Here is a 16,167-nt window from a genome sequence, read left to right as displayed (position 1 = left end):
TTTCCTTCCTGTCACAAGCAGACAGATGCAACAGCATTTGAGTGACGGTGTGATAGTCTCCAAGTGGTTCTATCCACTTCTGTCCCCTGGGTCAGAGGCTGTCCACTCAGATCTATACCCAGCAGCAGTGAGCACCACCAAGCCACGAGACTCCAACCAGGGGTAGAGCGTCTGGATGGATCAGGCAGGTCCGGAAAGAACAGTGGGAGCTTAGGAGTGGGATGTGCCAGCCTTCTCTCCCCACGTGCATCAATAAGCCTTGGTCACCCATGACCCTGTCACCGGTTCACCACTGTTCCACCAGAGATAAGACACTGATGTTGGGTGAGGAGGTCTGGGGTACAGTCAGTGTTCCAGTTCATCATGACGGTGTTCAGTAGAGTGGATGTCAAGGCTCTATGCAAGACACTCAAGTCTGTCCACCTTGGTAAACCATGTCATTATGGAGCTTGCTTTGTTAAAAGGACCATTATCATACCGGAACAGGTTTGGACTCCTTAGTTCCACTGATGGGAAACCGTCATGCTCCAGCAAACAAAGACACTCTACACAGTTGTGTGCTTCCTACTTTGTGGCAAAGGTTTGAGGAAGAACTACATACGGGTGTGATCAGGTGTCTGGCCATATACAGGGTGTCTGAAAAGTCTCTGTATATGGGGAAATTAACAAGAATGTTGCAGATTTTGTTGCTTTAAGAATGCCTTTGACAGGAGAAGAGTCGGTGTACCAGGAACACAAGTGCAATTCCATGTGCAACATAACACCAGATGTGTTGACATGAGTTCATCATGAGTACGAGAGATGACTCCATGTGTGTTGGCAAAGAAATGGCGATAATGTTGAGGATGTTTCGTAAACTATTTATTTTTCTGGAAAAGAGTGTTCATTTCCCCTATGCATGGAGACTTTTGGGATACCCTGTAGTGTAATTATGAGGAATTTCAGATATCTTTATTTGGAATGATAAATAATCAGAACTACCTCTCATTTCCTTTGTGACTATTAATAAATATGACTTTATGACTAATAAATGACGAATAAATATGGGGCAGCATGGTGGCTTAGTGGTTAGAGCATTGTTGCCTCACAGCAAGAAGGTCCTGCGTTCAGGTCCTGGGTTCGAACAGGTAGGGGCCTTTCTGTGTGGAGTTTGCATGTTCTCCCTGTGCCCCTGTGTGGGGCTACTCCCACAGTCCAAAAACATGTACATTAGATTGATTAGGTTAATTCTAAATTGCCCATAGGAGTGAGTGGTTGTCTGTCTATATGTGTGGCCCTGATGTACCCCTGCCTTTCTGGGCGAAAGTACACCCTGGACAGTCCTATTGCCCTGTACCTGTACAGGGTAATTGGAAACATGTCATTGACACGAGTCACAACGTAATTAGAGAAATCTTAAATGTGCAATTCGACCATATGGATCAACTATATGGATAACTTCTTTCACCACATTATTCAGCTTTACTGACTTTACTGGTGTATGTGGTTCTGGATCTTATCATCGCGTGAGGAGTGCATGAGGGTCGCGTTTAAGGCCCTCAGGGTTACGCAGGGTTTGCGCAGAATGACGTATGCACCGAAAGCCGTTTCCTGGAAATAATCGTTTGTAGGTGTAAACCCCGTAAACACGGCTCTGTTACCATCGAGCGATCCGGGCTGAATGTAGAAGCTTGAACTGTGTGGATATTATTCTGTGTGTAATGTCATGCTCGGTTTAATTGTGTTTTTTGAACGTGTTAAAAAGTGTAAAGTTGCTCGACGGGGTGAAGCCACGTGACCGGGCGACTCGCCTGACTCACATGACTGGAACATTCCCGGTGTTGATATTGAGGCGCGTGAACGAGCAGGAACACTGCTGTCTGTAGAGAGCGAGAGAGAGCGCTTGTGTGTGCTTCTGCCTTCTCAAAATAACAAACAAATACATAAAAGCTGAGGAGAAATCTGACGGATACGTTACAGGCGGCGGAGACTGCGTGTTTGTTTGGGTTTACCGGGAGCAGCGCGTGACTCTGGGAGGTGTTTTTAGTGCTGTGTTTGCTGGGAACTGGCAAATTTCTGCGAGTAAACTATTAACGGAAAACATGAGCCATAAACTACTGTCAGGCTTCGCCATTGGCTTTCTTTTTGTTTTAGGTAAGATATTTCTTTCACTTAAAACTAAAACATATGTCATATGTTGTCTTGATAGTGGTTTTTTTCTTCTTCCAAAGTTCTGCAAAATGTCTGATCTTTAATGTAAAACAGCGTGTCATGCCTCAGCATCTCCTTCACCGATGCTTTTCTCTAAAATCCTGTCTACATCTACTTGCAGTTTTGCATGACAAAACTACGCCATAAGTGCCTGTAACCTTGCCAGAGCGTTTCCGACAGGCCTCGTGTGTGTTGTTTTCCCTCTCCGTAATTCGAGGCATCGATAAGCTTTGAATACACCCTTATTCGGTGTGTAAACACAATTAGTCCACACTTTGCCCCTAATTTAATAAAGCTGCCGGAATTGTGCAGGCGTAGCAGCGCGAGCGTTTTGTCCGGCCTCGGGGTCACGTGACCGCCGAAGCGCTTTGTGCACTAACAGTAGCGTCTCTGTGTGTGGATCCGGCTCAAAATGGCTCGGTGCGCCCTGCATAAGAGCAGTATATCACACGATGTGTCCTACACACCCATGTGTATACCCTTTATGAAGCTCTGTGTGTGTGTGTGTGTGTGTGTGTGTGTGTGTGTGTGTGTGTGTGTGTGTGAGAGAGAGAGAGAGAGAGAGAGAGAGACACTGACCATTTCAATAAACTGTATAGTGTCAGTATAATGGGCCTTTAGACTGAGTCTAGTTTATTTCTAGTAGTTATTCTCAATTCGGATGATTGAAGTCATTAAAGCCCTTTTCGAACTGGATTAGTTTTACATCAGTGTAATTATTACCAGTCTGTTATTCATATCAGTCATTTTTAATAAACTGTGCTCTGCAAAAACTACCCCATCTTCTACCTCCTATAAAAGGATGCGAAGAAAGAACATCAGTAAGCATTTTTTAATTACGCTTGAATTACTCTGTTTTGTGTGTGTTTTGTGTGTGTGTGTGTGAGAAAAAGGAACTTTTCCTTTGAAACCAAAACCAAGAACTGGCCAAGTTTAATGCTGGAAAAAAAAAATCTAAACTGCATTTATCAGACTTGTCGGGGAAGTAGGGCTCTGATGGCTTTCGATGAGTTTGTAGCAGTGGTTAGAGAAGCCTACATACCGGTTATACGTGTACAGACACAAGCAAAGGCTTATAATAAAAGTGAAAACAACCTGTTTGTAGTAATATGAGCCTTTGGTGCCCGAGATAACTATGAAAACAGGCTACGTTGATATTTTATATATATATATATATATATATATATATATATATATATATATATATATATATATATATATATTAGTACACTGCTTTATACAGAGATCACTTATCCTGTGTGAATCGATCATGAATACTTTCAGATCGTCCGATGTATCAGGAGATTGGACCTTTTCCGAATAGTGTTTCAGTTTAAAACAAGTCTAATCTTTTGACTTCATTCGAATTCATTTTAGACTGCGATGCCAGGTTCATGTGACTTTTTTACAAATAAGTTCATTTGGATGAAATAATTAAATCTATTGGTTTGTTCTTATTAGTACTTTGTTGTTTCTTATACAATACAATGACAATGATCTAAAAGAAGAATGTTTGGTGATTTAAGAACTGCTTTTGCTGTATCTGTATTTATTGTAGATGTATATCAGCAGTCACATGTTGCCTATAAGTCATGCTTCCACTTCTGGGTTTTTTGGTTTTTTTTTTGGTTTTTTTGCCTTAATATCATTTTGCCCACACAATAACGAAAGTTTCTGGACTTTTTGAGATTGCACAGTGAACGTCGTTCACAGCATCATTTTTTCCTCTTTTTTTTTTTTGAAGACGGTATTCACATGGCAGTGCTACTTACACGCATTCTGGGTTTCTTAGAGCTACATTATTAGGCTTTCAGCTCTGGGTTAACTGACTCTGATCGAACGAATCTTTAAGAAAGTGATCCAAAAACATCTCTATGTTCTGTCGATCGCTTTCTAAACTAGCAGGCTAATGCTTTGTTTGTAAAAACGTTCACACACACCCATAATTAACCTAGCTGCTATGAGCTGAGTGAATGTAGTTCACTGCTGGAGTGAATCACACAGGCCAGTGCCAGCATGTGGGTGTTTTAAATAATAGTTACTGACAAAACTAGATGCTCAGGCTTGTGTGTGTGTGCGTGCTTGCGTGTGCGCATATGTAAGCATTTCCCTGATGTCTTAGTAATCATCCTCATGAAATTGCAGGTTGCACAATAGGGCTATTATCAAGACGTACGGCTAATTCATTTTCCAGTGTCTTTATTAAATATCCATCTAGAATCCACGTAAAAGGTCCGATTGTTTGTAGAATCCTAATGAATTCAGTTGAATATTTCATTCTAATAAACACCCGCTGATTAATGTAACCTGCTTATTTATGCAGTTTTCCAATCAGCCAAGCAGAGCTTCATTACATTAGAATGAAAAAAGTGTGATCTCTGTGACTTTCATTGAGCTAGGGTTGTTAATGCCAGGTGGGCTGGTTTTTAAATATTTCGGAAATAGTGGGATTTTCACAAACAGCAATTCTCAGTTTACACAGAATGGTGCAAAAAACAAAAAAAAAGCCCTGAGTGTGAGTGAGTTCTGTGTGTGCAAACGCCTTACTGATGAAAAAGGAATGACGAAAACATCTGTTCCAGCTGCCAGGAAGGGTACAGTAACTCAAAGAATTACTCTTTACAGCTGTGGTAGGCAGAAAAGCAGCTCAGGACATACCTTGAGGTGGACACGATGGCAGAAGACCACTTCAGGTTCCACTCCTGTCTGCCATGAAAAGAAATCTGGGTGCAGACTCGCTAAAATAGCACAGTTGAACATTAGGAAAAAATAGTCTTTTTTTATGGTCTTCAGCTGTCCAGTTGAGGTGAGTCTTTGTCCATGATTGCCCAAGATTCCTGCTCTTAGCTAAAACGAGTGGAAACTGCTGAGATCTTCTAATGGGGTATTTTAGAGATTGAATATAAGAAGAGCAAAATATTGTGCTCTTTCATGTTTTCTCATGCTGATAGATAGATCCACAGACATATGGATAGATAGACAGACAGATAGATGGATAGACAGACAGACAGACAGATCGATGGATAGACGGACGGACGGACAGATAGATAGATAGATAGATAGATAGATATAGATAGTAAGCTCATCCCCCTCACAGTATGCTCTGAGATGCTTTTCTGCTCACCACACCTGTAAAGAGTGCTGATTTGAGTGACTTTAGACTTCCTGTCCATTTTCTTCAGCAGACCCTTCGGTCACAGGATGCTTTTTCACCACACCCTTGTGTTTAAACTCTAGGGACTGTCAAGTGTGAAAATCCCAGGAGATCAGCACTTTCTGAAATACTTATCAGCACATCTGGCACCAACAACCATCCCTCAGTCACAGAGATCAGAATTTCCTTATGTTTGACGTGAACATTAACTGAAGATCATGATTTGTATTTGCGTTAACGTATGCTTTGTCCTGCTGCCACCTGATTGGCTGATTGGATACCTGCATGAATAAGCAGGTGTACAGGTTCCTATTAAAGTGGACAGTGAGTGTATAGAATGTCCTCACAGTGGGAGTGGAAAGGGGAAATGCACATTCAGCTCAGAGGGTTCAGTAATGTTACACTTAATGTCCCTCAGCACTGTTTAATGACTTTACAATAATATCAGTCACATAGCCTGTGTTAATTAAATCAATATATTAAATATATTAAATAATCTGTCTGCCTGAATGTCTACCTTTCTGTCTGTCTATTTATCTTTCTGGTTGTTTGTCTATCTATCTGCCTGTCTGTCTGTCTATCTATCAAACATGAGAAAACATGAAAGAGCACAATATTTTGCTCTTATATTCACTCTCTAAAACCCCAGTAAGCGTTAGCGAGGCAGTTCAGTTGAAGTGAAGGCCTGTATTGCCCTCCTGTGGTCATTAAACGTTATTGCATTTATTGCATGTGTTACAGGCTGGATGACTGCAGCTCAGGCCGTAACACTTGAAGTTGAGGAAGGAAACTCGACCTGTATCAAAGCAGAAATCTCAGCCAACTTCACCATCACATACCCCATCAGCAATGGGACGGTATGTAAACCCACACACACACACTTATTTTAATAGCAAATATTCTGTTACCAGGTGATTAATGAGCTGAGCTGTGATCTTATTAAAAAGCTTCCTTATTATTAATAATAATGATGTAGATTTATTTATCATTTAATTAATCATTGTGATAGATTTTATTTTGGTAATATTTATTTACTGTATCTAGCTTAGGACTTTATAACACTTTATAACATACTCTATCCCTTATCATCCCATACAGATGTGATTGACATTGTTACTGCTTATGTCACCAAATTAACACCTGAGTTAGCAATATGTGTTGTATATTTGTTTGTTAAAAAATAAAGCTATTCATGTGTTATGAAGGCTTTATAAAGAGTCTTAACCAGGATGCTGTGTGAGGAGGTTCTTAATGATTTATTTATTTTTCCTAGTTTCACATAAATTAAAAAAATATATATATATATATTTATAGAGATATAACTCTCGGTTTCAGCCATCAGACTATGCGAGCCCTGTTCTGACTCCAGGCTGATCAGACTGTTCATATGTGTGTCTGTGTTACTGTGAGCAGAAGACTGTGGTTGTCCCGCTCCCGGGATCAGCAGTACTGGGAAATGGCAGTTCCTGTGGAGGAGCAGGAGTTTCCCCGGACCTGGTGGCCTCCTTCGGTGAAGGTCACTCTCTGGGCCTGGTGTTCGCCAGCGACAACCTTATATATCGCGTGGCCAACCTTACTCTGAGCTACAACCTCAGTGACACCAAGACCTTTCCTCAGTCCTCCAGCAAGGGTAAGAGACACCAAACACTGCCTGCTGCTATGCAGTATCATTGTACACTATCATTATTATTATTTTTCTAGAATGTTTTTGTAAGTAAGAGTGTGAAAGACGTGATGTAGCACTGAAAACACTGAGCTGTTTAATACAATCAGAAGGTGCTGTTCAAAATGTTGGTTTAGGGGTGTCCAAACTTATGTAACTAGATTATTGTGAGTTTTTCATTTTTCTTTTTATTCACCCTAAAGGTTTTTAAAAAAGTTAATTTTTACTTAATGTTTATTTGCTGTAATTTGACATTGAGGCTGGAAAAAGTTATAAATAAGTAGGAGTATGTCATATTGTGGTGACATTTAATGTAAAACTCTGTAATTGCTTATTAGAAACATCTGAACATTCGAGTAGTTACCTAATCAGCTAATCATGTGGAAGTAGCATAATGCAAACAGGTACAGGTCAAGAGCTTTGACTATGGTTGGCATCAGGCATCAGAATAGGGGGAAAATGGCAGGGTCGTTGGTGCAAGACAGGTTGGTTTAAGTATTTCAGAAAGTGCTGATGTCCTGGGACGCTCTAGTCATTCGAGTTGAAGCAGAATGGTGCGAAAAACAAAAAACATCCATTGCTCAGCAGTGTTGCCTGTGGAAATGTCATGTTCAAGCTGACAGGAAGGATTGCGGTAAATCAATGATCACTCTGTGCAGCCATGGTGAGCAGAAAAGCATGTCTGAAAGTCTAGCACATCAAACCCTGAGGCAGACATTACAACATCAGGTTACAGCATCAGCCAAGAACAGGAATCATCTGATGTTCCAGTAGATACAGGCTAGCTGCAACTGGAAAAAGGGGGAATTAAAAAAAAAAAAAAGATTGGCTGAAGTTTGTGTGTGTCTCTTATCTGTACAGAGATTATGGTGTTGACTTCAAACACCTCTCAGATCTCAGCAAAGCTCAACACCACCTACAAGTGTGTGAGCTCCAGCTCGGTCAACCTGGGAAGCTCTGTGACGGTCACGCTCTTCGACATTCACTTGCAGGCCTACATGCCCAGCTCCAACCTGAGTACTAATGGTACGGTCCTTCTGTGTTCATAGTGATGGTGGTGTCTTCTGAATAATGATCTGTGTGATGTGTACTGAACACAATTAATGATCATTGTATTTAAGTCTCTGTGTCTTGGTGTGATGTAAGTGTGCTAATTAACTTGTGTGGTTTTTCAGAGACTGTTTGTTCAGCTGATCTTCCTTCCACCACTGCTGCACCTACTACCACCCCTGTCGCCCCAACCACCCCTGCCGTCCCGACCAAGCCTGAGCCCGGCAACTACAACGTTACAAACTCCAACGGCACGGTCTGTCTTCTGGCCAAAATGGGGCTGCAGCTGAACGCAACATTTTTATCTCAGAATAAAGTAAGGACACACACACAGGAATGAGTCATATTGTTATATTGTCTGTGGCGTAATGGGCACTGCAATCACACCTATTATATTAGCAACATAAACACTGTTTATGAGAATAGGGATCTGCGTAATATCAACAAAATGTGTACAACTGAGCCATCAGAACTTTGCACATTAGCTGAGAAAATGGCTTTGCAAATATTATGAAAATGTAAACTGTTATGTTCTTTATGAACACCCCATTCTACATTTAATACAATTCAGTTATATTTGTATAGCGCTTTTAACACAGCCACTAAAGAGCTTTACAACAATATATAAATTTCAGGAGCAAGCCAGAGGTGATGGTGGTGAAGGAAAAACTCCCTGAGATGATATTAGGAAGAAACCTTGAGAGGAAACGGACTCAAAAGCTCTTCTATATGGTCAAAAAGGGCAGTTATGTAGCCAGGAAATAAATTCTGGCAAACCTGTTGGTATCAGTTGCAGTCCAAATCCATCTTCGTTGTATCCAAGCTTTAAACCCCTGTATCTTCAGGCTGGGAGAAATGTGGAGAAATCCTCAGCAGTAGTCCCCTATTTTGCTGTTATAATAATCTCCACTCTTCTGAGAAGGCTTTCCAATAGATATACAGCTTCAAGAGCATCAGTGAGAACAGACACTGTAAGACGAGGAGGTCTGGGGTTGTTTCAGTTCATCCCTAAAGGTGTTGATGGGGCTTGTCAGGGCTCTGTGCAGGACAATCAAGTTCTTCCACATTAACTTCGCTAACCGTGTCTTCATGGAGCTTTGCTTTGTGCATAGGGGCATTGTTTGGGTCTCTTGGTTCCAGTAAAGGGAAATTGTTAAGCTACAGAATACAAAGGCATTCAAGACAGTTGTGTGCTTCATACTTTGTGGTAGCAGTTTGAGGAAGAACCACAAACTGGTGTGATGCTCAGTGGTCAAGTGTACAGTTTAGTACAGTATGATTGATGGCGTATAGCTGCTCCAGCCCTGGTTGGAGTCGCTCGGTTATGCTCACTGCTGCTGGGGATAGATATGCGTGGACAGCCTGTGACCAGGGGACTGCTGTGGATAGAACCACTTATCACACCGTCCCTGAACTGTCATTGCCTCAGACAGCTTTCAGCAGGGAGGAAGTCTAAAATGAACTCAAACTACACTGACCTATTAGTTCCTCAAGGGCGCTTGGTTCCTGCTGAAGAATGGACATTATTTACATTTACATTATTTAATGTTAAGTGTCACCCAAATGAGGATGAGGTTTCCTTCTGAGCCTGGTTCCTCTCAAGGTTTCTTCCTCATATATCATCTCAGGGAGTTTTTCCTTGCCACTGTAGGGATGAATAGTCATTTAAAGTTTTTTTCTATGTTTCTATATCTCTATAAAGCTGCTTTGAGACATGTCCATTGTTAAAAGTGCTATACAAATAAATTGAATTGAATTGAATACAGTGGTAGTAGATCTGGATTCTACAAAGCCATTAAATATGAAGCATATACTGTATAAAGCCAATGTGTTTTGACCATGACTGATTAGAATGGCTAAATATTCGACTCTCTACTCTATTCCAGACGATCGTATCGATAAGGAACGTTCAGCCCAACGTGATGTCTTTCTCAGGGACATGCGAATCCACAACGGCTACTTTACAGCTGACTGGAGATTTCACCAACCTCACCTTCACCTTCACGCTGGTGAGGGTCTTAAACACACTCGCACAAACCCACTCTCTCTCTCTCTCTCTCTCTCTCTCTCTCCCCCCCACAACAATCGACTCTAACCCACGGCTTCATGTCCACAGAACTCCACCTCCAAAATGTATCAGCTCAGCGCCGTGAACATGTCCGCTAAATGGGAAGATATGACCGGTAAGGAAGAGTTACATCACTGTAGGTTTTCACTGATGAGGAAAATCCACTTATATAAAATAGTTGGATTCATTCAGCTGACCGACTTCAATCTTTTTCACTCCAAAATGGATGCATTTTATTTCTCCGATGGTGATAAACTGATCGAGTTCAGTGCTCAAGCCTTGCCTTCATCCCACAAAGGCCACATTTTGGGCAGTAAAACATCTTTACTTGAACATAATAATATATTTGGACATTTTCAGTGTAGTAGTTCCAAGGAAGAGTTTGTCTTTGTGTTATAAATTCAGAACAAAAAGAAAACCGCTACATAAAAAGACCCACTGTTTGTCTGTGTATGTGTGTCTGTGTTTTACGAGGCATACAGTCGGGTCCATAAGTATTTGTACACTGATGGGTTTTTGTAGTTCTCTCTCTGTGCATCACCACAGAGGATTTGAAATACAGCAAGCATGATGATTCAGTCACTCTATAAACACACAACTGAAATTTAGGATCGATGAGCTGCTTCGTAACTGCTCTGTCTGACAAAACACTGGAATCTAATTTGGTCTGATTGTAGAATTGATGCACAGGTACAGAGCGAGTATGTGTGTGTGTGTGTGTGTGTGTTATATGCTGTGTGATGATGTGTTCATGTGTTTGTGAGTCTGTGAAATAACTGCAATAATCTAGTTTGGAAATGATGTACAACAATTATCTCTTGATTGTAAATTGATGTGTGTATATGTGTGTGTGTGTGTGTGTGTGTGGCCTCTTTAGCTGTATTCATAGCCAGCAACAGCAGTCTTCAGTACCTGCAGGGAACTCTGGGTCGCTCTTACATGTGTAGCGTTGAGGAAGTTCTTCCTGTGGTCAGCACTTTCTCCATCAACACCTTCGACGTGCAGGTTCAGCCCTTCAACGTCAGCAACAACAAGTTTGGACCAGGTACAGCAGAGCTCATAATATAACCCGATCTGTGTCTCTCTCTCTCTCTCAGAGCCGTGTTCTCTCACTGGTGTGTGCAGTTCGACAAGGAGGAGGAAAACTTAGAGAGCCGTTACTGATTAATCCTTTTCTATAACTGCATGTCCCAAAGTGTTTCATTTTATTTTTTTATTGATTAACTTAACACTGTTTATGTTTGTAGTTACAGTTAATGTTGTGGAACATCTGCATGCAAAGTAATAGCAGCTATAATCTGTTATAACCTCTCCTGAATCTGTCTTTTGTCTCTCTTGAAGATAATAAGACAAAAAAATGCAATTGATCATGTTACTGAGAAACCAGAAAGTCCTAAGTCCTGTCCTTAAGACTGTCTCCTTACGCAAAGTGTCAACAAATATAATATAATGTAATGTAATGTAATGTAATATAGGCCTCACACCTCCAGCGTTCTGGGTTCGAGTCTTGCTCCCGCTCACCGTGTGTGTGGAGTTTGCATGTTCTCCCCGTGTTTGGTGGGTTTCCTCCGGGTGCTCAGTTTCCTCCCACAGTCCAAAGACATGCTGCTAGGCTGATCGGAGTCTCTAAATTGCCCACAGTGTGTGATTGCGTGTGTGTGTGTGTGTGTCTCTGCAATGGGTTGTCACTCCGTCCAGGGTATATCCTGCCTTGATGCCCGATGACGACTGAGATAGGCACAGGCTCCCCGTGACCCGAGGATAGATAGGATAAGCGGTACAGACAAGGAAATGAAATGAAAATGAAAAATAATATAATATAATATTTGATGATTATTATTATAAAATTTAGAATAAGTGCATTAATAAATAAACCAGTTACATGACTGCGACCAGAAAATGATATCTGAAGTGTTATATTCCACAGCCTGACTACTTTAATTCTGCAACACATATTTTATCATTCTCATGTGTAATCTTGCTTCTTTTCAGCCGACGTGTGTCGAATGCAGAAGGACAACATGCTGGTGCCCATCATTGTCGGCGCCTCCCTGGCCGGCCTCGTCCTCATAGTCCTCATTGCCTACTTGATCGGCAGGAAGAGGAGTCACGCAGGCTACCAGACCATCTAAAACACTACTGTCTGACTAGGACTATACTGTGTGTGTGTGTGTTTGAATACTGCTTGTTTCTGGGGTTGTTAAACTTTTACCTTTATTCATTCACTCCACTACTTTTGAAGTGTATATATATATATATATATATATATATATATATATATATATATATATATATATATATATATATATATATATATATATATATATATATATATATATATATATATATATATATATATATATGAAAAAAGGCCACCTGAATATTACTACGGCTCTGTTTCACTGACTGACTCACTCACTGACTGACTCACTCACTCACTGACTGACTCACTGACTGACTCACTCCAAGTGTTTAAATGTAGATTTGCAGGAGTGACACCTGTACAGTAGGTGGCAGTCTAAACCCAAAATATGGGCCAGTAATTCCACATTAAATACAGAGAGAAGTGTTGTCGTCGCCCTGGTTCCACCCCAAACCCCACCCCCCAACACAACCCCAGTCACCCCCACACCTGTAACCCCTAATTCAATATTCCCTGACTCCTCCTTTTGGGATTATCTAATGCCGTGACTAACACTTTCATAACTCGTAAGTTCCCTCTTCTGACTAGGAAAAACCAAAGAAAACAACCCCTCCACTTGAAATTCCCATTCTTAACGTCAGGAAAAGTTTCCTCAACCCCCACCACCCCCCCAGTTTATCACATGACATGTTAACACGGTCACTCAGACCGTCAACGGTAAATACCATAATCCATCAACACAGACGCATTAGTTAAATCTCTGGCACTGACCCTACAGTGTACTGTTTTGAGAACAGAAATACATGAGGATCATGTTAGCTGGCTAGCTTTCGTGGCTGCATCTGTGTTTTTTTCCCCCCACTCTGTAGCTTAAATGTGTGGAGCTTGGAAAAACTTCTGAACCGGGTGCAGTGTGATACGCCATGAGTCAGACACGGGACGGTTTCTTAGGGGTGGAGGTGAATTTCCAGCAATAGGATATTTACCTACAGGTTTCAATGATTTGCTGTGGTTGCCATGGTGATGAAGTGAACACTTTCGTGATTAAGAGTTTCCAGGTGAATACGAGCTGGGGGGAAAAAAACAACGATTCGGTACAAAGTGGCTCCATCTGGAGCTGAAAGCTAAGACCGATAGATAACTAGGTGGAAGTAAGAGGCAGTGAAGGATTCAGGGGTTTAACAGAGGCAGTATTTATCTTGAGCATTTAACAGTTACCAAAGTAACCTCCTCCACCTTTGCTCTTAGCTAGCTAGCTCGCATGTTCTCAGCAGTGAAGCCACACGCATTCAAACAGAACCTTTTCAACACGGAAATGTAAACTTTCTCTGAAATCAGTCAATCTGAAAAACAGATAACGGAGCATAAGTGCCTGAATGACATAAACTAGATAAACTAGCACTTACCTGTGAAGGCTTTCACGCAGACGATGTGAAAGCAGATTTCGAATTAGAAAACGAGACGAAGCTGTTGGGAATTTTAACATTTTCCTCAGTTGTGTCGCTAAATCAGTAAGAAAAGATTTAATATGAGTAAAAAATGACCTACATAACACACTCAGCATCAATTTCTAGCCTCCTGTTAAAAATCTGGAACAGTGGTGTTTAAAAAAAATAATAATAATAATTTTATTTGACGGAGGTCTATTTGGGTTATTATATTGATTGATTATGATTGACTTTGTCTTTCTTTCTTTTTTTTTTCCTTTTTTTTTCCCGGCTCATTTTTGGGGTCATTTTTTTTTGTGTTTGTGTCATAATTACTATCAAAAGTCCAAGTCTTGCCACTCTGGTATGATCCAGACTTTGATTTCATGGCACAGGTCTAAAGATGTGAGATGAATTGTTAGGGTTGTGACCTGACATGAACTCACCAGAGGAAACTGGGAGAATTGTAAGAGAGAACAGAAGAAGAGTTAGTACATGAGAGAGAGAGACTCTCCGATACCAGGCTTGACGGATAACGGTATCAAATGACAAAAGCCTTAGAAGCTCAGGTTTAAATAATTGATGCACTCATCTCGTCTTTTCTCCCAGGTTAGCGAGCTTGAATTCGGGCCTAGATCCGATTCTCGACGTCTTTCTTCTGTCGCTTCAAGTAAACTTCTCAGGTTGGTGTAAGAAATTTACGCTAACCTGAAAGTTAACAAGAATGCCCTGAGCGTCTATAGAAAACTGTCTTTTTAAGCAGAGTGCAAACCGACAGCGATATGGTCTGTTTTTTTAGTAAACATTAACACACACCTCCTCCGATTCAGCATCCAGAAGCCGTTACACAGGTTTAGGTCTGAAGCAAAGAGACCAAAGAGAGCATGCTCCATGTGTGTGGATGTGCGTTTCAGGTGATCGAGTTCGTGTAAACGGTGAAGGGTTTGTTTTTCCATCTAGGTATTCGTTCCTCTTTGATAATTTGCTTTTTTTTTTTTTATCTTTAATTCATTCGTTTTTAACTTTCTGGAGATATAAAAAAGGGAAAATCGTGATCTTCTACACACCCGTCATCTGACCTTCTCACCCGCTGATGCTCCTTAAAGGCTGCAGTTTCTATACTGGTCTAAAATGTAGGTTTTCACAAAGCATACTGAATAATAACTCAAAGCTTCAAGCTTAATTAGCTCTTCATGTTACAGTAAATGGAAGCTGTCCAGCTCCTGGAGCAGAACCCATCCTGAGACGCTTGTGTAAAGGGGTGGGGTGGGGGGTGGGGTTGATGACGTGGGGTGTAGCAGCTGTACAGAACGCTGAGGAATCTGAAATGATCTTCAGGGATATAAGCGTTCTCTCGAGCACATAGTGAAACTTTCCTGGGTGAAATACTGACCAGGACAAAAGGATGGAGTTTCAGTGCATGTCTTTGCAGTTCTGATATAGATATATATATATATATATAATCTATTATATAATCTATTATATATATGTTATATATATATATATATATATATTTTTTTTTTTTGTTCCTGTTTGCTGTACAGCTGAATTTACGCTTTTTCCGAACATGTCGCTTTGTCTAATAAATCTCTCTGAAGGTTTGCTCATATACAATTGCAGTGATCTGATCTTTTATTTTTGTAGAGAACATTTTTAACGCGTGGTGAAGCCAATAAATGAGGTGAATACTTTACTTGTCCTGCTTTTCTGTAATTACAAAACTGTTACTACTTTTGCATGTATAATGTTTTAAACATTCATCGTCTATACCTGCTTTATTCCTAATTAGCGTCACAGGGACCTGCTGGAGCCTATCCCAGCACACACTGGGCAAAAAGCAGGGATACACCCTGGACAGTCCATCACAGGGCCACACAACCAGACACATGGGCAATTTAGAATTACCAATCAACCTAATGTACATGTTTCTGGAGTAAACCCACACAGGCACAGGGAGAACATGCAAACTCCACACAGAAAGGCCCCTGGCTGTTTGAACCCAGGATTCCAACCCAGGACCTGCTTACCATGAGGCAACAGTGCTCTAACCACTAAGCCACTGTGCTGCCCGTGTTTAAAACAGAAAAAAGGCTATTAATGCATTGTACCAGGTCACCAGTCATATTTGTAACAAAACTAAATATATTCTAAAATATACTAAAAATTTATTTCTAGACATTTGTTTATTAATTTCAAGCTTGGAGTCTTGTTTTATCGGCAGATCAGTTTGCTAATTTTAAACATTTATTTCTTAAAATAAGTCAAATTACTGACCAACAAAACAAGACTGTTTTTTTTTTTTTAAATAATAATAACACAATTTATTTATATAGTGCCTTTCCAAAGGACACTTTACATTCCAAGATAATAGCCATTAGGAGAACACTAATCACCAACAAACTAAACGGTGAACAGAAATAAAAACCTTAGTACAAAAGATATAAATATGTCAACTGTTAGGAGAAAAGCCAA

The 16,167-nt window shown here is 40.7% G+C and overlaps 1 protein-coding gene across 1 annotated transcript; it reads left to right on the top strand.

The window, feature by feature from the left end:
• Positions 1-1,621: 1,621 nt before the first annotated feature.
• On the top strand, positions 1,622-12,395 carry lamp1a (lysosomal associated membrane protein 1a). The gene is made up of 9 exons (XM_058380093.1): positions 1,622-2,133; positions 6,086-6,201; positions 6,758-6,974; positions 7,869-8,033; positions 8,183-8,373; positions 9,944-10,066; positions 10,174-10,240; positions 11,003-11,170; positions 12,118-12,395. Exons 1-9 carry the CDS (start codon positions 2,082-2,084, stop codon positions 12,255-12,257), a joined length of 1,239 nt encoding a protein of 412 aa, XP_058236076.1. The 5' UTR covers positions 1,622-2,081; the 3' UTR covers positions 12,258-12,395.
• Positions 12,396-16,167: the final 3,772 nt, after the last annotated feature.

This window comes from Hemibagrus wyckioides, linkage group LG26 (genome assembly GCF_019097595.1).
Source record: "Hemibagrus wyckioides isolate EC202008001 linkage group LG26, SWU_Hwy_1.0, whole genome shotgun sequence".
Lineage (NCBI taxonomy): Eukaryota > Metazoa > Chordata > Actinopteri > Siluriformes > Bagridae > Hemibagrus > Hemibagrus wyckioides.
This window is presented reverse-complemented; position numbering and strand designations above follow the sequence as displayed.